The 25,493-nt window shown below is 37.6% G+C and overlaps 1 protein-coding gene across 1 annotated transcript in view; it reads right to left on the reverse strand.

Moving 5' to 3' along the window:
- Window positions 1-24,506, reverse strand: part of LOC145686757 (sodium-dependent phosphate transport protein 2B-like) — a 44,193-nt gene extending 19,687 nt beyond the window's left edge. The window contains exons 1-2 of the mRNA XM_081760396.1: window positions 24,330-24,506; window positions 16,687-16,819 (exon numbers count right to left, since the gene is read on the reverse strand). Of these exons, the coding sequence (XP_081616522.1) occupies window positions 16,687-16,819; window positions 24,330-24,410 (214 nt within the window). The 5' untranslated portion in view covers window positions 24,411-24,506. The remainder of the gene's footprint in view (window positions 1-16,686; window positions 16,820-24,329) is intronic.
- Window positions 24,507-25,493: the final 987 nt, after the last annotated feature.

Raw genomic sequence — 25,493 nt, forward strand, 5'->3', positions numbered from 1 at the left:
GACAAAAAATCTTTGAAACAGTTTATGTTATAATTCAATACAGGGTGAACCTGAAAGATGTACTCAAACCCCTGGAGGTAATTAGTGGCATCAAAGGAAGACAAAAAGTCCTCTTGCATGTTGTCGAATTCCGTGTCATGTACGAATGACAGGGGTGCCAACTCGGAATCGACACTCGAATCATGACAAACTATCTCTGTCTGCGCAACTGTCTAATGTACCATTTTGCTGCTATTCATAGCCACATTTAACTGTTGTGCTGCCAAAATGTCTTGAGCCGCGGCAAAAATGCGAACTAACGCTCACACCCTCACACACCCACGCGTTGAGCCAATAAGGGTTCAGCTGTTGCCAAGCGAGAAAAAGCGAGTGGAATTCCTTCAGCCGATAGCAGCGCTTGCAACGGAAGACTAGGGATCAAGTCAATGTGGTATATCTATAGCTTTGATGTCACGAATCACTTGCCGCAGTTTGTACATATCTTTCTGTTCCGTCCCAATTACCAGGATTCGATTGTTGATTCCGAGTTGGCACCCCTGTCACTCGTACACAACGCGGAATTCGACAACATGCGAGAGGACTTTTTGTCTTCTTTTGGTATCACGAATCACCTTCTGGAGTTTGTGCATATCTTTCAGGTTCACCGTGTATAAGAACGTAAAGTAAGATGATTTTATCTTTGTAAATGTTGTAGAATGTTATGATTTAAAAATGACATTAAAAGACAGAAGAAACTCCAATTAACAGGTAAAGTTAAATGATTAGATATTATATAAAAATATATAAGATCTGTATAATAAATCTTTGTTAATTACTTAATTCTAAGAATGAATATCATACCTCAAACGTGTACAATAGTTACTCAGTGTCGCACTTACCCATTATTGAGTACACTCTAGGTCTCCAAAGGTATTTAATATATATTCGACAGTTCACAAAATTTCTGACTATATTCCTTACTGAAAAGAATTCAGGGATATGCCCGAAAAAAAAAAAATCAACAGATGTCCACAAAAGTGGGAAAGATAACTTCTGTTAAGAATTAATGGAATTAGTAGTTGAATCAATTTACAGTCACGCATTTCTAGTGCTTTATATTCCAATATCGCTAATCTTATCGGAGAATGTTACATTTGTTTGTCCTTTTCGGTTAATCTGAATCAGTTGATAGCCTCTTGAGTTGAACAGCTGCACTCGTCATCTTCAAAAGAGGATTAAGAGCCTCGTTGAGTGTTTCTGTTTCAACTCTGTGGTTATATTAAAACGGGCACGCATAATGTATGCTGTCTTCACGTGGTGTTCACATACTTCCTTAATCCTAATAATAGACTCATTAAAACTCTTCGCTAAGCCAATCTTCCACTCTTTAAAGGAGTTCGTTTAACAAAAAATGAAACGTTCCAGGATTATCCCCTTTAGGAAATGAAATCTTGAGTCTTACGTCCAACGATTATGCCGGCTAGGCTAAAGGATACGGTGATGATGAGAAATGAATGAAATGGTGGAATGAAGAAAGTGGGAGGAAACGGGAGAGTCCCGAGGAAACCCACGCACGCGGTGTTTGTCCACCACAAAGTTCACTTGGCGCGAGCTGAGATCGAACCCGGGACTCCATGCTCCAGAGGTGAACGTTCTACCACTGAGCCACCGCGGCCCCCTATCCTCTTTAGGCTAAGACGGACTATGATTAAAGCAAGTGAATTAGTACGCAAGAATTGGTGGAATGAGAAAAAGGGAGGAAACGGGAATACCCCCGAGAAAACCCACGGACACGATGTTGTCCACCACTAACTTCCTTGGTCGGAGATCGAACCAGGAACCCCACGCACCATAACTACGTGCTCTACCACTGACCCACCATGCCCCCCCTGGTTTATCAAAAACTCCTTTATATATTTACCTTGTCTGTACAAAATCTCAAAAAACTACTCGATGGAACATCGTCAATTTTGGCCAGGGATGTATAGGGTGAAACTTTAGGAATCTACATCATTGATGGATGTAATATTCAAGCCAGAAGTGACAGAAATCAACTACATCCGGTTTTAATGTCGGTCACTAGAGAGCCAAAACTGTAATCGATAACAAGAAGCGATTTCCTGTAATCAGTTAAGCGTCCCAAGAATATATTTTATTTCCATCGTCAACTCTCTACTAATGGAAATGCATTACAATTTCCTGTTTCAATTAGATTCACATAGAGCAAAAAACTATAATATATAGCGAGAAGTGACTTTTTTGGAATTCATTTAGCGTTCTAAAAATGGGTACAATCTCCTCTTTTAGGCCCTTATTCTGACTGGAACAGGCACAAATCAAGCATTTCCGGTTTTAACGTTGATCGCTATAGAGCAGTGGTTCTCAAACTTTCCGATAACGCGGACCCCTTGTGGATTCGGAAAGTGATCCGCGGACCTCCTGTTCATTCGGAAAGTGATCCACGAACCACATGGTATTATAAACTATACTGATTAGAATTACCACTGACGAGAAAAAGATCAAGAAAAATATTGCAATAAGTAATTTATTCTAAAGATACACGATTGATTCCTAGTGAAGGAGATTTCAATTAAAAATACAGTAACTTTCAAGACTGAAAATCAATGTACTTTTTTTTTTCTTTAAAGGAAATTCATTTGATAAACACTTTTCTCAAAAGTGGGATCACTAGTATGAGGAATGACATTCTTTGTTTTCCGTAAGTGTACTGAAATCTGGAAGTTTTATCATCATCAATCTTACATACGATTCCACATTAAGACGATTTCGCTTTCAGGCTCTAATACTGTAAGGAGCAGAAAAGGTCTGTTCACTTAAGCAAGTGGTAGGGAAAGTCATCAAATGTTGCAATGCATTTATAGAGAACTCTTCATACTCACACGGCAGAAATATACTAAAGTAGGAAAACATTTAAATTTGCAAACGTAAGTATAATTTCAAATTGCTTTCTTTTTAGTAACTGAAAAGAATACTTCTTGCATAATAGCTAGTTCAATTTTTTTTCTAACACATTTCAATTTTTAGGCGTCGCGGACCCCCTGGCTACGTCCCACGGACTCCCAGGGGTCCGCGTACCCCACTTTGAGAACCAAGAGTAAAAACGGTAACAGATAGCGAGAGTCAGTTCTCTGCAATCAATTTAACATTGAAAAGAATATATTCCATCTCATCTCCATTCTATTTCTCTACTAAAGTGGGATAGAGGCCCAGTGGCTCAGTGGTAGAGGGTTTGCCTCTGGTACGTGGGGTTCCTGGTTCGAACCCCAGCCAGCGGCTCAAATCTGTCTTCAACTTGAGAGGGGCGGGTAAGACCACTCCCATAACTGTTGTTTATTTTAAGTGATGTTCAAAATATTTATGAAGTTGAAAAACAATGTTGTGGAGGATCAAGGAAACAGAGTTGTCTTCTAAATTAGAAGGCGGCAGGGTCGTGCCGTGGAAAATCAACGCTCGGAGCGAGAGTACACGAGGGCGCCCCCATACATATATTCCAAGCAATTTTTTCTATCTTTTTCCTTTTTTCTCCTGAATTTTCCGCCCCTTTGTTTCGGCGACCGGGGCCGTCGCCCCGCTCGCCCCTTCCCACGGCACGGCCCTGAAGGCGGGCAGATTTGAAGCTTATTCTGGGAGAGGGGAGGGAGAAGAGGCTCATATTATGGTAAATAAAGTGGCAGGCAGACAGAAATCATTACATTTCTCCCCAAAAAACACATTTCAAATCAGATTATTGGGAGGACAGTCCCTTCCAGTTCCAAGATTGGGGAACATGTACCCCTCAACCCCCGGAATTTGCACCAGTATCCCCAATCAAGTAAGTTTATGGTGGAAAACGCCTTGTCCGTAGGTTTTCTCGGGGTATTCTCGTTTCCTCCCACTTTCTCATGTCGCTAATTCTTTCATAATCATTCACTTGCTTTAACCATCGTCTCCTTTAGCGTAACAGGTATAGTCGTGGGACACTAAACTCAAAGATTTAATTTGTATGACTAAGCTGTTAGTGTATGCGCCTTTGGAGTAGGAGACCGGGTTCGATTCCTGGCGGAAGCTCATGTTGTTCGGATCCCACGCTAAGTTGTAGATTCACGCTTCATGCAGCCTCTCTGCTGAAAAGGACGTTAAACTCAATTCACTTCCAATTCTCTGACTGTTGAAAGATGGACACCCCATACACGAAGCGCCTAATCTGTAATACATGAAATGTCACTTTTATGTGAAAAGTCTGAAATATTTCACTAAATTTTGAAAGTAGTTTTCTAACCTACAAATTTTAAAACTTTTGCGCACGCCATTACTATCATAGACTCTAACGAATGTACAGGGAGAGCTGAATAACGCTTGAGAAGAGTACAGAACAGTAACTACGCCAACTTTACTTTCTCGGGGACAGGGGCGTAACTAAAGGCTTGGGGGCCCTCCCGCAGACAGCGTGGAGCGGGGCCCCTTCTCTACGTCCCACTTCACGATTTGGAGGCCCCCTGATGGCTTGAGGCCCCCCGCAATGCGGGGTCTGCGGGGCCCTTATTTACACCTCTGCTCGGGAAGAGGCGGAAGGGCAGATAATTTTTGGATTGGGCAGTTATTTTTTTGTATACCAAAAATAATAATATTACTTGCTATATTTTACAATACAACATGCCCGGGAGCACAGTCCGGGACAGACGATGACACTCGCGGTCGCCCCCTTGCCCCGTCTAGCGTCATCACTGATTCAGAATCATAAAACAGAAGGAGTATATGTTTGTAGCAATATAAATTGAATATATGTAATATTGTCCTATACTTCAAGTGTCTTCGTACAATGTTTGTTCAACTGGAACGTTTCTTTTCAGCAGCGAGACTGTAAGAAACGTGAACTTACAGTCTACGGTGAAATTCGAACATAGTAAGGATACACATTTCAATGCCCGGAATCCCTGTCCGGAATCAAACCTGGGATTCCGTGCACCAAAGGCGTGTCAGCTAGTCACTAGACCATCGGGAAGGGCTACAGCTAGCATGACAAAACTTGTAACAACAAGTCTTGTATTTTATTTCAGTACAAGGAGGTGAGGTGAATTGCAAGAGAGAGAGAGAGAGAGAGAGAGAGAGAGAGAGAGATTAAAGAAGTCATCTTTAGTGATAGTATTGAAAATGAAATGAAATCTCACAGTTTAATGTCCTATTATTATATCCTTTAGGCTAAGGGAAATGGGTGACAAGGGTAAGTGAATGATGATGGAAGAATCAGTAGGATGAGAATGCGGGAGGAAACGGGAGTACTCCGAGAAAACCCACAGACACGATGTTGTCGGCCACATTCTTGTTTAGGCAAGAATCAAACCAAGGATCCCACGTACCAGAGGCAAGCGCTCTACCACAGAATTACCGTGCTCCCCCCCCCCCAATACGGTATTGAAAAACTAACATATAGAAACATAGCCAGTTAAATTAGCTAATATATAGAACAGAAGACTAAACCAAAATCGCTGGCATTACAGCCTTCCAAGGGCTACGACTGGTCAAATGGCGCATTTTTAACTAAATGATAATTGTTCAGTGCAATAGCTTTCAGGTGTCATTATTTCTGGCTTTCTGAACTCGAGTTCGCTACTTTTTAATTTAGTTAGCTTCCCAACTGTCTTATGATTCTGGATCAATGCCGAAAACAGAACGCGGAACCATATACACCTAGATGGCGCGCTTGAACAATTCAGTTAAATGGGAATATTTTTAATAACGCTTTCTTTTCGATGTTCTCTATTCGTATCCGCAAATAATAAATTTTGATGCATATGCTAACGAAATATGAAAATGAAATGAAATCTTTGAGTTTTACGTCCCACGGTTATGCCGGTTAGGCTAAAGGAGACGGTAATTATGAGAGATGAGTGAAATGGTGGAATGAAGAAAGTGGGAGGAAACTGAAGAACCCCGAGAAAACCCACGAGCACGGTGTTTGTCCACCACAAAGTTCACTTGGCGGGGGCTGGGTCGAACCCGGGACCTCGAACACCAGAGGTGAACGCTCTACCACTGAGCCACCGCGCCCCCCTCCATATGCTAACGAAAAAGAGCTTAAAAGATAACGAATATAGTATATAACTCATTTGCTGAGATGTTATATAGAGTTAAGAGTAGAACTTCTAGGAAACATGTTTTTAACATGACTGTACAATACTTGTTTTCTTGTGATAAATTATTATTTAAAAAAAAAAGTCTAATATAGGGGATCACAAATAAAACATACTGAATAATCAGAATCCGCTTTCGATATCATTGTGTTAAAGGAAGGGGAAATTGACATGGGTCTGGTCCTTACCTACTCCTCCGTACGCTACTGATCGCCAGCAAAAGCATGTTGTAGTATTTTGTTAACTTCGAACTGCATAGGCTAGTTTGTGTAGTTTTCGGTAAACAAGCAAGTTCTTATTTTCCTTGTTCCTATGTCAAAGGAATTTTACTCAAGGTTATCCAATCGCTTCGAATAGCCTTCCAGAAAACACCTGGCAGCAGACACTTCCCTTAAAAAAGACGTGGAAACATGCGCGGGGGGTGAGTTCTGGAGGTCCGGACCCCTGAAATCCTGACTTTTCTGTAAATTTAGTCTAATTTTAGGGATGATTTTTATAAATTTTAATATAAATTATCCTTTTATTGAGTTAAGTTGATTTTAGTTTAGCGTCCCTTTCAGCAGCGAGGCTCTATGAGACGTGAACCTACTGATTAACGTAGAATTCGAACCACATGAGCTCCTGTCGGGAATCGAACCCTGGTCTCCCACGACAAAGGTGTATCCTTATATTGAATTTTGAACACTTCCCAAAAGTTTTGGACCCCTCCCGAAATAAATTCCTGCGTATCTAGCTGGTAAAATGACTTTGGACTTCCTTTAATTTGGAAACTGAGAGAAAAATGTAAAACCTGTTACTGAGAAATGGTAGTAAAGAAGGGCATAATTTGCCTTCTGTATATAACTGTAAAGGAGGGCATAACTGTATATAATTTATCGCAGATCAGCTGACCTGATATCCCTTTCATGGGCGTCTCTGGCGAGGGGGACGCGTCCCCCCAATATTTTGAAGTACAAGATATTCAATATTTTATTCTAATTTAATTTATTTACAAACGCCAGAATAACATATCTATAAATAATAATAATTATATTTATTTGGCATATAATATTCAGGCTGTGAACCGATTATAACAGTTCCTGATATACCTCAGGGGGGCCCGTGAAGGTAAGCAGAAAGGTAACAAATGGAATCGAAGATAATAAACAGCTTGGACTAGGTAGTACCACTTAAATAACTTTCTTTGATGTCCCCCACCCCCAAATTTTACATGCCAGAGACGTCAGTGATCATTCTGATTTTTATTTGCGGAACCATCTAAAGCACCTATAGAAAAATATTCAGTTTACTATGATCACGATTTGCAGAACATTTTACTGTATGAGCGGTCGGAGTATCTGCGATTACTTTTATGCATTAGATTTGATACCCACGACATAGAAAAAGAGACTGTAGCGTGCTATTGGTAGCAGATTTTCACACTTTTAGTGTTCGTAAGGCGCAAAACCATAGAATATAGGGATGAAATAATCAGATTGGATTTTTGAGCTTTTATGCGGCATGATCGCTTCCAATTTGAAATTTTGAACTTGTATTAAGGATGGTGTCCATGGTCGGCACTATAACAAAATACTTTGGATAGGTTAATAATTACCTGTACCTTGGGCAGAAAGTGCTCATACATATGCACTATACTTCATAGAATGTTAATTTAATAATAACAGAAGAAGAATGTTTTTAAGATATGTAAGATATTATTATGGGATAGTTGTTGCTATGTACATGTTTATAGAGACCGAGTCAGCAAGTTTGTGTGCTTGACAGTGTTAAGGAAAATATATTATAAAGTATATCAACTAATAAACCATTTTTAGCACTGTTTATCGACGTTATCATTTTTATATAAATGGTGAGAACGATAGTATATAATTATTAAAGACTACTACCACTCGAGATTTGTATATCATATTTCGACGAACCAGGTTGACGACTACCCTCGGTAAGTCGTTATAAAAATTTTGGTTTACCTCACCCGGGAAATACTGCAAATTCACATCCCGAAGCAGAGTAAGGTTGAATTTACTTTTTGTCATATAGTTAATGAATACAAATTTGACCATATTACGAAGTGGTAGAACAATTAGAAGAAAAATGGACAATGAAACAATGGAAAAGGAATCTCATAATAGTGACAATGGTGAACATAATGTAGCACCAGAAATGACATCATCAGAAGATCGAATCTTGCTAGTATTACAGCAGCAATTGATGCAGATGTCTACTGAGTTAAAGCAGACGATGAAGCATAACTCTGATGAATCTAACAAACAATACGAGGAATTAAGCAAACGAATGGAACAGAAGTCGGATGAAACAAAACAATTAATTATCCAGACGATGAGCGATATCACCTCGCAGTTCGAGGAAAAATTAAAAGGAATATCGGAGCAATGCCAGAGTAATCACAACCACCTGAGCCAAGAAATCAGTGATATAAAAAAGGATTTAGAAGTAACCGAATCTTCTGTTCAACAACAAAAGATCCAGGTCATCAGTAATGCTAACAACATACGCACAAATACGCAATTGTTAGCTATGTTACAGGAAGAAATTAGAATGCTACAGGTTAAGGACCACACATACCACAATAACCTGTGTGATGGTCGCTTGGAGTTTCCACACTCACCAGAGATGAACCCACCTTCGCCGGTATCTGATGAGGATATCATTTTAGAAGAAATTCATCCGAAGAGTACAGATGGACGAAACATAGATGGTGTAACGACACATCACGTCATGAATAGGAACTGTCACCCAATGGGTACATGGAATGATAAAAGGAAGGTAAAATTAAGTGTTAAGATGAGTGAAATACGAGCCATGAGTAAATTCAGTGGTAAGTGTAACGAGAATGCTACTTCTTTCTTAGAGAAATTCCAGGATGAGTGTAATATAATGTGTATAGATAGTTCACAATATATGAAATTAATCCCTCATGTATTACTCCCACCTTGTTCACTATGGTTTAAAGCAGTACGTGATCACATCAGTACATATGATGAATTCAAAGCGGCACTGATCGCGAATTATGAAAATGACTTTTTGCTGGCAAATAGAGATGCCACCATTAGAAATCAACACTTCAATCCTCGATTGCATAAATCTGTTGTAGAGTTTGTTGTAAATACATACAACGAATTAAAGGTCGTTAATCCATTGCAATCGGAATCGAGAATAATAGCATCAATTCGAAATTTGCTTCCATTTAAGTTACAACAGATCTTATTTTCCACACAGTGTATGAGTTTCAACCATTTATTAATGCTTGTCCAATGCTATGAAACTCAATACCATGCTATGAATCAACAAGCAGGAATGGGTAAAAATAAGAATAATTCAGATCATTTTGTGCCTGTTCGGAATTTGAATATCCGAAGTGTGAACAATACAGAACATAACCTAAGCCGAGTAAATTCTAGAAGTCCAAACGAGCAAAATAGACAAAGTTATGTAGGGAATCCGCCTAACCTAATTAATCGTAGCAATCCATATGTTAGACCATATAATCAAAATAGGTTTAAAAATAGACGGAATGTATGGCGAAATTCCAGGAATACAGCAAACTACGCGGATAGACATAATTTTAGATCAAGAGATGGCATTTCACATCCGGATCCAGGTATTGAAGTAATTCCTGTACAGAACAGTAATAGGGGACATAATAATGATTGTGCAGTACAATGTACTTTATTAGATTCATATGCAAGTACGAACGTAACCTGATTGCCGTTAATGAAATTAGGTTAAATTCATATCAGTTATAGATTCTTGTGAATTTTTATTTTTAAGTTTATGTGTTAATACCAATAATGAAAACGATTCTTATAAATACTTGAAGTGTTTAAATAGAGTTTTAGGTAGACTGAAAAGCTAATTTTCAAATGATTTTTATTCTTTCTTGCTAATGTTAAGAATCATAATTCGATTCATAAATGATTAAAAGCAAAGGTTATTTATATTAGATTGATTTGTGTAAAAAAAACTTAACTGTCAAAGATTATGTTAAGAAGAAGATCTATTCTATAAAACTAAATATTCGACAACTATCTTGAATGAGATTCTTCTATGTTGTGATGCCTTATTAATCTAATGTTTATTTTAAAATATCACCTAAAATGATTATCATATAATGCGCCCTGACTATTTGTAACTCATGTTTGTCCCTTACGATTTTTGAATTCGCACCCTTCGACGATTAAATAAATGAGCGACGACATTTTTAATAAGAAAATATAATAATAATATAATGAATGTAATTAAAAATAAGTATTGATGAAGTGTAATATTTGTTATAAATGTATTTATATATATATGAAATGTAATGAAGATATATACGAGGTGTGATCAAAATATAATGAACATATGTAATTTAAGAACATTATTGTAAACGGACCAGTGGTTCTTGAACATAAAAGCCAAATTCGCTTATGACTTTTATATTCAGTCCATTTGTCGGGCGACATTTTTATATAACAAAATACTTTGGATAGGTTAATAATTACCTGTACCTTGGGCAGAAAGTGCTCATACATATGCACTATACTTCATAGAATGTTAATTTAATAATAACAGAAGAAGAATGTTTTTAAGATATGTAAGATATTATTATGGGATAGTTGTTGCTATGTACATGTTTATAGAGACCGAGTCAGCAAGTTTGTGTGCTAGACAGTGTTAAGGAAAATATATTATAAAGTATATCAACTAATAAACCATTTTTAGCACTGTTTATCGACGTTATCATTTTTATATAAATGGTGAGAACGATAGTATATAATTATTAAAGACTACTACCACTCGAGATTTGTATATCATATTTCGACGAACCAGGTTGACGACTACCCTCGGTAAGTCGTTATAGCACGTATAGTGCATTTATTCGACAGGAGTACAGTTCGTCAAATTTCTTTCAAGTTCCCATGTTGATTTTTGCAACAGCTTCCCTCCCTCTTTCCATTCCTCTTTTGACCGCATTTGCCGAATTGCAACTTCTTAACATCTACTATGTCTGTTCTAATGGTGGACACGAAAACCGGATTTTTCGGTTTTTAGAAAAACCGAAACCGGTTTTTGAAAATTTTGAAAAGAAAGAACAGATTAGGGATAGGCAAAACCAGTATTATAAAAACCGGAAACCGGTTTCTAAAAACCGACATTTCGGTTTTCTCCAAAAGCCAGTTCGGTTTTTCACCGAAACTAGTTCGGTTTTCTTCACAAACGGTTCGGTTTTCACCGAAACCGGTAATCGGTTTACTCTAAAACCGGTTCGTTATTTTTACCGGATTCGGTTTTCTTCAAAACCGGTTCAGATTTTTTCCAAAATTTGTTCTATTTTTGACCAGAATAGCGTTTCGTTGTTTTCCGGAAACCGAATCCGTTTCCACAGAAATAGTTTTGGGTGTTTTCCAAAAGTTTTACCGAAACCAGTTTCGGTGAGAACCGAACCGGTTGTGAAGAAAACCGAAACCGGTTTTGGAGAAAATCGAACTAGTTTCGGTGAAAAACCGAACTGGCTTTTGGAGAAAACCGAAATGTCGGCTTTTCGGTTTTTAGAAACAGGTTTCCGTTTTTTATAAAACTGGTTTCGCCCATCCCTAGTCTGTTCTTTCTTTCCAATACTATGGCTAATATGAAACAGATGTCAGGTAGCGTAAGAACAAGAACGCTGGTCATGAGAACAGGGAATCGAGCACTAATTTAAAGAACAGTATTTGGAACTGTGCTAACTAAGACTACGCGTGGAGTTTACAAGCTACTGTCAATTGTTTGAAAGGAGGGTTCTGGTTGGCCAGTTAGTTATCGGAGAAGTTTATTATCTTCGATTCCATTTGTTACTTTTCTGCTTACCTTCACGGACCCCCTCAGGTATATCAAGAACTGTTATAATTGGTTCACATCCTCAATTTCTCTTTTCATGCGTTCGGATGATTACTTATTTATGGCACGAACCGCCATACGTAGAAGGTGGCATTGTTTGTATACGCACTGTGCTTCGATTGAAAAAACGAACTTTACCCTACAAGCTGTTCCCCTCTCTACTAAACTACCATTTCCACTTAAAACATACCATTTTCCTCTCAGATTTTAAAATAAAAATGTGTCCAATGAATTTTGACTCACCCTATATTTCTAAATAAAGATTATCTAAATAGTGACATAGGATTCACATTGATTGATCGGGGATTTATTGTGCATATATCAATAGCAACATGTTATTCCAAATAGATGTTTTATTTTTTTTTTCTGGAGTTACGGTGGCTCAGTGGTAAAGCGTTCGCCTATGGTGCATGGGGTCTTTGGTTTCAATCTCAGTTCGCTCCAAGTGAGCTTTATGATGGACAAACACTGTGTATGCGTGGGTTCTCCCGTTCCCTCATTCCACCATTTTATTCATTTTTCATCATCACAGTCTCCTTTACCCAATCCGACATAAAGATTTTATTTCATTTTTCTTTTTCTTTCGTTTAAAAATAGAAGTTCAGGCCTTTTTAAAGAGATGTGGATTGCTAGGATCATTTGTTTTTTTAAATCTCTTTTTGTGATTCTACTATACTTAAAAAGCATTCGCACCTAATTATATTAGTATTTATTTTAAGTGTAGAAGGATTGTCCAGTATTTTTGTTCTCATTCGTTAACTAAATTGATCTTGTTCATTAAATATTATTCGACCAATCCAGTGATGCCAATTCGTGGCGAAAATCCCATTGTGGATTTTTTTTTTTTTTTTTTTTTTTTACAATTTTTCGAATATACGAGGAGCAGTAAATAATTTCCCGGAATCCTGTTGTAGGTTTGCCATTTGTGATGCAATGACGATGAATTTTGTACATTACAGTCTTTAGGCTGTCTAATTATGAATTTGACAAGAACGAACAGGTCGTAACAGGCAGTGTACGAATACTGTAGCTGAACGGAGGAGTGTCTGGGACAGGACCGTAGCCAGCCCAAAAATGTAGGGGGAAGGACCGGTAGAAGTTAGGGGGCCCGACCCAACCATATTATAGTTCATTTGTAAGCCTACAGTGAAAATTTTAGGGGGGCAGTGACAATTTAGGGGGAAGCAGACCCACCCTAGACCCCCGTGGATACGGGCCTGGTCTGGGATGAGTTGATGCAACTTGACAGATCAAGCAACGCCCAAACCTCAAGTTCATGCGTAAATTGGCTGGATGCTGCGTAATGGATGCGTAATGCAGGATCGCTGAAACAAGTTTGTGTTCCGAAGGTTCATCTTTTAAAAGCGATTAAGTAAATGTGTGCTTATATTAGGATAATAAAGAGCTACAATAAAATTACGGAAAGTTTTTGACTGCCTCTCGCAGATAAGGAGAATTTTCTTCAAATTTGGCAGCATATATAGGATTTATATCAAGGATGTTATAAAATCGAGGATCTGCCCATATGTATCTTCATCCTATTAAATCAACGAAGACAAAAAAACAACCGAGCATCGCCAAGTCTGATTGGCTACTCTCGTTTCTTCTTGCATCGTCTGATTGGCTACTTTCGTTTCCGCCATGATTATTGGCTCAAAACATTGCGATCCTATTGGAAAGAGTAGGGGTGGCGAAACTGTGACGTATGGTTTCAAGATTTTGTTGTAAGGGCAGATCCTATATTTTATAAGATCCTTGATTTATATATTGCCAGCAATTACCTATTTATTACATTGACGACAGTAAATTCTGTATGAGCGAGAACTAGGCTAATGATGCTTGAATAAACGTAAAATCAGGCTAATTGTCAAATTTTGTTATTGGAAAGTGCATGTATTAGTGTGAAAATGATTTATATAGGTAGTATACTTCTGAAATCTCTTTTTTTTTTTAAAAAAAAAAAGCAACAAGGAAGGTAAATTATACTTCTTGGAGTTTTAAAGAAAAATCATTAAGAAAGAATGTAAACTACCAAACTACAAACAGTAAATTTTTAAAACGTCCCACACGAAATAACTGAAAAATGAAGTTTCTTTTGTTTCACTTCATTCAATAGAAGATTATGGCACAAAAGTATGATGAAAATACTAAATTCTGATAACAAAATATAATTGTTTTAATCAACAATTTTAACAGTATATTTTAATTAAGGAAAATACAGGGTGGCCCAAAAGTAGGTATACAGTATGGTACTGATCAACTCATTCCTTTTCATAGACTATAATTTCTTATTGTTATCCATCAGGCAGACTTAGTTTCTTTATTATTTGTTCTTAAAGCCTTTTTACTTATATCTTAAGCTCGGAACAGCCATTGCAAATAAACCCATAAGCTAGAATGTTATATTTGATCAATACAGGGGTGTAAACCTACTTTTGGGCTACCCTGTAGTTTAGAAGATCGAAATTTACGAACAATGTCCTCAAATGTTGAAAAAAAGTACCATAAAGGAGTTTATAATTTTAAAAATTTTGTAATTAGTATACCGCGTGGGAAATTTAAGAGCAAAATGGGAATTTCTGTCTTTCGAGATTTGGATTTTATAATGTTCGAGGTTGGCATCACTGTCCCGGGCAGTAAAGCGTTGTGCCTTTTCTTTGATAACTCTTAATCGATCTAACATACACATATGGTTGGTACAAGTGAATTAATATAAACAATTTACACATTAAGGTAACCAATAAATAAGTAAATAAAAGTACATTATATTTAGAAAATAAATATACAGGAGCATGTTAAACTAAAAAAAAAAATCAAAAATTTGTGCGGTAGAAGTTGTAGAAAGTGCAGCAAAAGTGTAAAGTAGGATTTTTTTAACGTACAGGGTAGCTCAAAAGTCTACAAATTATGCTGTATGTGGATGATGTAGGCCTATGCATATATATCGACCGAACAAACACGGAAATAGCCGTTGTGGGTAGAGGCAAAGTTTTTGATCACATGTTTAAGCTGGTCACCATACTGCAAGTACGCCATATTGGATTCAAGTCTATTTGTTTAAATGGGAAGAAGGTAATGCGATATATCCATTGACACTAGAAAAAGCTGAGAAAAACTATGATGGTATCAGATCTTGCCTAAACGCAATAGTGAGGTCGGTAATCGAGGTTATCTCCTATTTTGCAGGCAATATAGAAGCATTAGATCTTACACGTAGACAATATTTTCTTATCTGGTAATCGATATTTTCTTATCTGTTATAGATACAGTAACGCAGGATAGCATGAAAATAACCTAAGAGGAGGAATTAAAAGCACATTGATACCCGGGGAACGAGAGGCCGCTGTTATTCCCTAAGACTTCAACGGCCAGCGTACACAATGTAACTCTAGCGTCCACAGTGCTGTAGTCAAGCTGCCGCAGAAGTTCCAGCAAATCGATTCCGTGACAACATTGTTCAGGGCGAATACGGACTCAACGGATGATGCAAAGACGGCACCCGATCTGACATGATCTCACAATGCAACACCACTCAGTGGGCAGCCGAAAACATTCCTCGAACATCCAAGATAAGAATCCTGTCGGTAAACAAGTGGCTTCCCTGCAAGGTGCAGATAATACATTCCACGGAGGATAATTCCGACAGATGCAATTTGTAAAACACATCAATATCATGCGCCACCACGACGCCGACTTACTGATGAAAGTTGTGTCTCCAACAAAACTTATGTTCAGGTCAGTGATAAGGTAATCAACTAAACCTACGTTGCTGGTCGCACATGAATCTCATTTCGTTGAACCCGGCAAAGAATTGTGAAGAGAGAAAGCTATGGGTATTGTGCAAGATATGGAACGCAGACCATTAGACCATTCAATTACCTAGAATATCAGCAGCTATTATATCAATTCGTCATACCAGCGTTGCTTTCACCTGATAGGTCCTTTGTCCATTTCTTCCAGGGAAATAACGTCTCACAACTAGAAATACAATTTCCCGGAATATTGATAGGCCGTCGGGGACCGCTTAAGTGGCCACCATGATCTCCCGACCTCATGTCATTGGGTTTCCACCTGTTGGACGACTTGAAAGCATTGGTTCATGTTATGAAAATTCGGGATGTTCATCACGTACAGCAGCGCATTCACATTCGATCCGACGTTCTCCTTGGGGTAGAAGCCAACTGGAAAAAAGATCATAGCACTCACATTGACTCACGATGGAGAATATGTTGAACATACCATGTAAAAGTCGTTATCTCCAATGTCTCTGCAGAAAACCTCGATTATCAAACACTTCGTTGTGTTCAGGTAGGATTGTTTTTCTGGGCCTTTGTTAGTATCAATCGATGTATCACATGACTCTTTCTCGTCTAAAAGAAATAAACCTGGATACAAAATTATGTACTTCCAATATGACGACCAACTTGGCCATGTAACTAAATAAAACTTTGTCCTCACCCACAATGATCCTTTTGGTGTTTGTCCAGTCGGCACATGCATACAACATCCACTTACAATGTCTGTTACAAACTTTTGAACCACTCTGTACTATGTTACTCCTGAACGCAATAATACCACACATTAATATGTAAATGAAGTTACACAGATACAAAACAAGACATTAAAATAGTGCAGAAAGAAGTGCAGATAGTGTAATAATATTTTTTTATGAATTTTACTTCCCTTGTTTTATCCTTACCTCTCCACGGCTTGTCGTGATCGACGGCGCCCTCTGTCGGAAGCACCCAAGCGTTGACTTCATCAACTTTGGCACTTCCGTTAGCTGCATCAGCGCCAGGGCCATCTTCCAACGACTTCGGGTCCAAAATCACCTGGTGTGTAGGCAGAGCCACGTCAATACAAGAACACCCCCAGCCCCTCCACCTTTTTTGATAATTTCTTGCACCCCCTTGACCCTTACATTTCTATATATATTATACAAGATTAACGATATTTTAAAAAGTTGAGCTTGGAGAGAGGTTAGCGTGTTTGAAATAAATTCGAATTTTGACTAGATTTTGGAATTTTAATTGTGAAGTAGGAATAACGAGAGAAACTGGGAGGAACTTCTGACGACGGAATCTCCAACTGACTGCTTGACGGACATTGACGGACCAGTGACCGGCGGCATCTAAACACCGGAATGGGACATTGAGCTGATGCGGAACTGATGGTTAATAAAGCTTCAAATACAGGGTGATTCAAAGAAACGTGAAATTTTGAAAGTTGTGTTGGCAACAGTGGGCATTTGGTAACACTGAATAACGTACGTCAGCCTGTCAACAACACCCTGCAATTTAAACAGCGTGACAAATGTCTTGGCATTTGAAGGCGGCGCTCCAAGTTCCCTTTAAATGCTGCTAGCAAACAAGAGGCCAGCGGTATTGCCACGTTTATTTTGTACACATCTGCGTCTATCCTCTGTCACCTGATCGCGCTGTAGTTCGTCTGTTTAGCCATAGCCACACCCCTTAGCACTCGGCAACATCGCGTCAGAGCTTGCGTTTTATTCGTTTAGCTGAAATGCCAAGATGTTTGTCACAGGCTTTAGTTATCATGAATGCTTGGAGTGGTAAGCAACGTGCTTTCGCGATGAAAGCGTTTTACAAGAACAATGATAATGTGGAGGGGGCACGTAGAGAATTCCGCCGTCATTTTAATTTAGAACATCACGATCGTGTTCCATTTGCACATGCAATTAAAACATAGATACGTAATTTCGAGCAAACTGGTTCGGCAATGAAAATGAAACCTGCAGGCCGTATGCGAACCGTACGTAAACCTGACAATGCTCAAGCGGTTCGAGATTCTGTCATAAGTCGTCCTGCGAATTCTTTGTGTGGGGTCATCTTAAAAGCAAAGTGTACCTTAGTCAACATGCTACAACGGAAGAATTAAAAGCCAAAATGCGAGAAGCAATTGACGAAATTCCAGTTGAGATGTTACGTCAAATCATGAACAATGTAACGAAGAGACTGCAGGAATGTTTGGGTAGAGAAGAAGCACACCTGCAAGATGTCATCTTAAAAAAAAAAAAATGTATTCTACGTATTCTAAAATGGCATTAGTTTTACTATTAAATGACAAAAATACTCTTTTTTAAGAATTGGTAATTTCCCGTTTTCCTGAATCACCCTGTATTTGTGCCATTTATGAATGGAAGACCAGGGGATATAAGCTTACATAAAGAATAAAGTCACATGCTTTGTTCTGCTCTGGCTTTCCCCCCGATGCTTAAAGTCAGTGCGAGCCTGTTAAAGAACAGAAAATTCTGAAAATAATGTCTGTTGTCACAAGCCTTGCCTATATCATGCATGCGATTATGTATATGCAAGCAGCATGTATCTTGCAACGTACGTCACCATCTTAAATATGGGTATTTCGTTCATATTTAACCCTTTAAAAGTTCTGGATTTTTAAAAAGTAAATTATAAACTTTCGGTCAAGCAGCATCATCCCTATTTATTGTAGGATCATGGTTCGTACCTCATCCTCTTCAGAATAGAACAGCATTTCAAACAATACCATTCATCTCCATCGTGTATCTGAGGTGGGAAAATCGCGAAAAAGCAATGTTTTCTTTTAAAAAAATCCCTTTATTACCTTTTTGTCACTCTGGACCCCCTGTTTTAACGCGGAGATCTGAAAAAATCTTTAAAAAATACTAAGGGGTGCACTGAACGCGTGTGCAAAGTTTCCATCTTCTCGGTGCAAAAGTAAGCCCACCAAATAATAATAATAATAATAATAATAATAATAATAATAATAATAATAATAAATAAATAAAATAAAAAAATAGGCACAAACAAAAAAATTAAAGTTATTACGTCATCACCCACTATGCCTCTACGCAGAAAAGCGTGAAACCATACATAATGTGTTCTACGATGCCTCTAGAACAACAACAAGAAAACGAAGTAAAAAGCTTTATTGGTACTTTTTAAATCAAACAATGACGATATTACTTTAATGCCCATAGATACTAGAACTTAAAACGGTTAAGCAAGACGCTACCGTCCGAGAATGTTGCGCTCAAGTATTGGTACAGTGTTCCCACTAGAAATCATATTGTCAAAAATACTCTTTAAATCCTAGACTGTTTTTCTCAGTGTAGTTTGTTCGTAATTATGTGCTTTCTAAGGAGATCGTACTCACAAATATTGCTTCGAATGGGGAAGTGAGGAAAATAAAAAAAAACGTAATGAAATATTCAAAATTTAATAAAAGGTAACAATCAATCAAAAGGTAGTATCTTTAATTTAGGAATTTTGTAAAAAAAACTTCCCACACTTTCTATGTGGCGTGTTTTATTCGAATCAGCGTAGTTTCCATGAAAATCGGTGACCCCAAATCTAACTACAAAATATGAAGACAGACAAATGATCTATCAACTAGTTTCCAGCAAAACATGAATGCGTCATTGGGTTTTGAAAAATAGTTATGAACAGAACTGGCAACTTTCCAACTTTAGCAAAGAAAAAAATGTTTCTCTCATTTGCATTAGACCCTATTAACAAGTCATTTTTGTCTCCTTATTACGAAAGAAAAAAACTATCAAGATTTCAAATATAGAAATATAAGGGAGATGCAAACAAAACATATCGTAAAAGGTCTAGACTGATAGGGCTTCTGGGTGACACAAAATTTATTTTTAAATCCCAAAATCTCGCAGGAAAAGATGCATTGAATTTTAAAACAATAATTTCGCCGTACACGTAAAGAAATGTTTCTTCTTGAAGCAAATTAATTAAATCTAATTATTTGAGAAATGAGTGCAGTCACAGTAAGTTACAGCCTTAGGCAGTAACAGCCTAAGCTCATGTAAGTTCAATTTAGCTTTAAAACACAAACGCCTGAAAGTTTCTCTCTCCAAGCACAAATTTTAAATATAAATAAATAAATAAATAAAATATAGTTAAATTTCTAACAAAATAATGAAGCACTAGTTGAACTAACAGTTCCTAATTTTGCACATAGTTTTCCGTATCTCTTGTTTATCAACTGAAACAGGAACAACTGAGTCATTTCAGAAATTTCAGACTTACATATTACATGTGTTACCAACGTAACGTAAGAAGTCGCTAGGTTTACATACCACGTTTGTCTGTTGAAACAATCTGAAACGAATAAAATTGACAGACCATTGAGCTTTCAATTTGTGATTGATTTTATTCAGTGGCGTACGTGAGGGAAGTTTCTGGGTTTTAAGCTCCTTTAGGCAAGATATTGTGCAAAACATAAATATTTACGACGTTAAGATACGTCTACCAACATCTGAAATGATATGATCTTGTGAGCTTGAACTCCCGCTTCCTTTGACCAAACTGTTTACGTTGCTGATTTTATTAGTATTTTTCCCTTCAAATTTCGTTAATCTCAGTTCATGCTTGAAAATAAAGAGTTTGTCCATTTCAATTGACGACGACACTCATAAGGGGCCAGAGTCTCTCTTCCTTAATTTTCTATAGACTCACAAAACAAAATGTTGTTCAAGTAATATGAACTTTGAAAGGGTTATTTTTTTACTAAGAAAAGTGTTGTCCTATTTTATCCTCTTAATTAAATAAACACTGCTGGAGACAGTAAATGGGATCACGCGAAACAAACCTATTTCCATATATGAGATATGGATAGCCACCGTTACCCATGAAGATATTAACGGAATGACTTTGTTAACGAACTCAGCCAAGGAAGTCGCTCTAGCTGTCTATTGCAAAAAAAAAAAAAACAGAATTCAATAATTCGCTTTTGTTTAAGAGTTATTGTGTGAAGTAACGGACAGACGGATGGACTAACGTTACAATCTTATAAAGTTTGCTTAGCGTGAGCCTAACAAAGCTCATAGCTTCAAGATGTTTGGTCTAGGCCTGCTTAGCGTGAGCGAAATAAAGCTCATAACTTCAATATGTTCGGTCAAGACTTGCCTGCTCAGAGTGAGCGTAATAATATGTTCGGTTCATGATTAATAAATCTCCTCATTGGAGGATATTTTTGCTCCCTTTAGAAATTATCGATAGCTATTATTTCCATGTCTGTCTAGAATCCAATTTGGTCGTTCTATTTCTTTGATTGACGCTCTGTGTTCTTGCTATCTCTCCGCATTTTGAGGAAGTCTATTCAATGCCACTGCTAATAAACCATTTCTATGATTTGACTGACTAATACTTCGTATCAAATTAAAAAAAAAAAAAAAAAACAACTGGGACATTTCATTGCGCTGTTGCTATTTTTTTTTTAATTTAAAGTTAGGTTAATGTTCTCTGGCATAAGAATGACGTAGCATTTCTTACATATTGCATAGATTACATTGCGAGGGGCTACAAATCTATTTTTCAGAGAATTAAACCAGACAACAATATCTTATGTCGAAATTATTCCACGAAAACGAAAATTATGTGCAAAATGTAGGAAACACATTTCAAGAGTCTCCAAAAGAAAAAAAGAAAAAAAAAACTAAATCCATGATACAGTACTTTCAAGTACCAGTTACAGTACTTCATATGATACAGTACTTTCAGGTACAAGTTACAGTACTTTATATTTCACGTTTTAGATATCATACACCGTAATAGGGCGGTAGCCAAGGGAATTATTAGAAGGAATGAGATTTTCTAAATTTTTTGCCTAATGCCGAACAAAAACCACTTTTCGTGTCTCAAAGATTGGAACCAAAAAAAGGTTTGGCCTGTCTCGTTCATCAAGTAACATGGAAGGGTTATCAGGACAAAAGATTTGTTACTGTTTCTTCTTATCATCATTATTGGCAGATCACTTGTCAGAAACTGATAATCTTCATGCACCATTCTCTTCAACTAAGCTTTTCGTCTTCACGTAGGAATTTCCTATTTCATACCACAACCAACTGCAGCCTCTTTCACTTCCTCCGTATTTTTCCTGCTACCATACCCTCTCAGCACGTTCCTCATGATATAGTTCCCTCTTAGCAAATGCCCCAACCAGTTTATTTTAATCTTTCTTATTAAATCTAAAATTATTTTCTCCCCCTACTATTTCTAATATTTCCTCTTTTGTTTTCTGTTCGTCACAACTAATTCTTCTCCACACCCACATTTACAGTTTCCAGTCTGATTTCATAGCTTTTGTGTAATGTCTACGTTTCTGCCTCATAGACGTAATGCACCTTAGTGTCGGTATTCAAAGCACCTTAGTGTCGGTCAACTTATGTATTTCGAACAAGTAGGGAAAATTTGACTTTTTTTCTCAAAGGTTTCATTTCGAAAAAGTATTAGGTAACTTTCACAATGAATTACGTATATGGTTTTCAATAGACATAGAGATCGTACTGCTCTTTACGGTAAATTGAAATCTCAAACCATTCCGGAGGTATGAAACAAATGGTAAAATTTGGTATATGCCTATTGCTTAAAATGGCGTATACCTGTGAACCAATCATTTTTTCTTATTTACTCTGCTTCCATTACGTTATAACAATACTGTTAGACGGGTGAAATTACAAGTTCTCCGAATTACGTAATTTTAAGCAGTGTTGCATAGTTTACCGTATCTCCAGAACGGTTTAGTAAAAAATATATAAAATTGCCGTAAACGGCATTATGCTCTTCACATCTACTGAAAACTATCTATATGGAATTGGATGAGGTATTTATCTAAACAGTTTATCAAAATAAAGGCTTTTGAAAAAAAAATAAGTTTTTAATCCCCATAATATGATCATAATATTATATACTAAAGTACTTTGGATGTCCGTTGCCCCTTCTCACTTCTGATATTACTGCTTTACAGTGGCGTATTTACGATTTTTATTCGCGGGGGGGGGGGGCTTTGCCTGAAAATGTGAAAATTCTGAAAGATATTTCATATAATTTACTATAGTAAGTAAGATTTCGGGAGGGGGGCTTAAGCCCGGAAGGCCCCCCGTAAATACGCCACTGCTACTTTACAAAAATGAAATGAAATAAAATCTTTCAGTTTTACGTCCCACGAATATGTCGGTTAGGCTCAAGGAGATTGTGATGAGAAATGAATGAAATAGTGGAATGAAGAAATTGGGGGGGGGGGGAATAAGAATTCCAAGAAAACCTACTCACACGGTATTTGTCCACCAAAAAGGCCCACTTGACCCGAGCTGGGATCGAATACTGCTTTACAGGCCACCAAAATTTGTATGGTTGTGATACTGTAGCGTCCATAAATTTGCAATACGGAATACTAAATGTAACATTGTAAGTTCTTGTTTATCATGTACATTTAAAATATGTAATAAATTAACGTACGTAGTGCCATTTGAAAAATAATATAATTTGGGTTGGATACATTGCTAACCTGGTGGTACAAGTATCAGAGAGCATGTGAAACAATGTTCCTTGTCAATATTTGCATGGCAAACCCGGAGACGGTTTGTCCGACACACGAAACTAAAGATCAAAGAGCTATTCTTTGGGTATATGGTTAGCACACGAGACTTTATTACTGAAGACCCGGTTTCGTTTTCCTCTGGAGCTCACGTGGTTATGTTGTTTGTTTGGAATATCGTTTCAAGATCAGGCTAGGTTCTAGATTACTAGTTCCTCATGTAGGTTAGTAGCTAGGTTGGTTCCTATATATACCAAAGTTTAATATTTAATTCACATAGTATTGCCAAGCGAGCGAAGGCGAGTTAAGAGCCCCGGAGGGCACGTTGTTTTCTGTCTTTATTACAGCTCAATGGAAAGGGCGACCAGTAACCTAAAACCTTGCCGGCTAAGTAAGACTTAACCTATAGTTTAAGGTGAAATCTGAACCCGGGACCTCCTTATTGTTGTACGAACTCTACGTTAAACAGTAAGTTCACCGTCTCATACAGCCTCAGTGCTGGAAAGAGGCGTTAAACTGGAAACAATCCATCAATCAAGAACAAAATGGGGGGGGGGGGGATTGGTCATTCTAGCTGTAACACAGAAACATTCAAAGGACAAAAGCTGCCCCATATTGCACTCGTATAACGCTACCCTATGGATACAACTATCGAAAGGTGAATGACCTGATACTTCTTATTAAAAAGAAATCAATAGTCTCCGTAAATGGTTTGATTCTCCGTTCTGGTTTAAAGGGAGGAGTTAACTTAAAAAATATATATATATATATATATATATATATATATATATATATATATATATATATATATATATATATATATATATATATATATATATATATATATATATATATATATATATATATAGTGTACGATCTTGGAACTGGATAATGGATTTAGTTCTTGAACTCTGATATGCCTATTGATATTTACATAAATATTTTATAACAACAAAGGAAAATCCTAACACTACATTCTGTAGGAAACTGCATATATTAACCACTTACCTTATTATGCTCGTTATCAATAATTTTAACACAGAGCACATTGGAATTAATATCGTATTTATCATCTGGTTCAGGCGACATGGTTGAAACAGACCCCGCCTATTGCTCCCTGGACGCAGGTTGCACTTCTTCTACTCGAAGTTCTACTAGGTAAGTTAGAGGTCGCTAGTGAACACCTGACAGCTGAAGAACAAAACTTGCGTTGTTTATATAGTGTTAGGCATCTTAGCATTCACATGTATAAACATCATAAATAATATCATGGGCGTTATCATTTGTGGAAACCTTATCACCATTTCTACGTATCTTCTTCTTCTTTCTTTACATAATTTCTATAAATTCTTTATATCTTGTTCAAGTATTTAATTATTGGTAGGCCTACACGTGTCTGAATTTGTCATGAGGCAAAGTAGGCCTATGCCTAGGTTAGAAAAGAAATGAGTCAATGGAAACTTGAGCCATGACAGACACAGTGTTCACTATGAGCTAGCGCACCACTAAGTGCTGCCCATGAGACGAGAAATTTTTTTGTCTCGTCTCGAAAACGAGATTCGAGGCGAGACTAGAAATTTCTGAAGTCGCATGGGCAACACTACTTCATCCAAATTTTGCATCTGAAATACTGTTTTAGTGTTAATCTTATTAATAGTAGAATACTATAAATTATCAGGACCGTGCCGTGCGAGGGGAGCGAGCGGGACGACGGCCCTGGGCGCCGAAGCAAGGGGGGCGAAAAATTCGGGAGAAAGAGGAAAAAAGATAGGAAAAATTACTTGGAGATATGTGTGTGGGGGCGCCGTTGTATACTCTCGCCCCGGGAGCTGATTTTCCACGGCACGGCACTGGTGATTATACAAACACAATAAAGAGCATTTATCAACGTTTAAGGATACGCGAGCTATTACACAATATACGTCGTATTATAATAATAAATATGTTTTAAATGTTCTTATATCAGGAGTAAAAGTTAGGGGGAACGCGGAAGAACGTCGTACCCTACTTCCAAAAATATATATAGCGTCCCTCCCCTTCCTAAAAATTACAACGGCAAAGATAGAAGATAGGCACAGGGGACGACGGGACCTCATCCGTCCCCCCTACCTTTCCCGATCCACTTTTGCTCCTCGTTATATCACATCGTTCGTGGACTTGTCGTGACGCCGA

Source organism: Thermobia domestica, chromosome 5, assembly GCF_964235325.1.
Source record: "Thermobia domestica chromosome 5, izTheDome1.hap1.1, whole genome shotgun sequence".
In the NCBI taxonomy this organism is placed as follows: Eukaryota; Metazoa; Arthropoda; class Insecta; order Zygentoma; family Lepismatidae; genus Thermobia; species Thermobia domestica.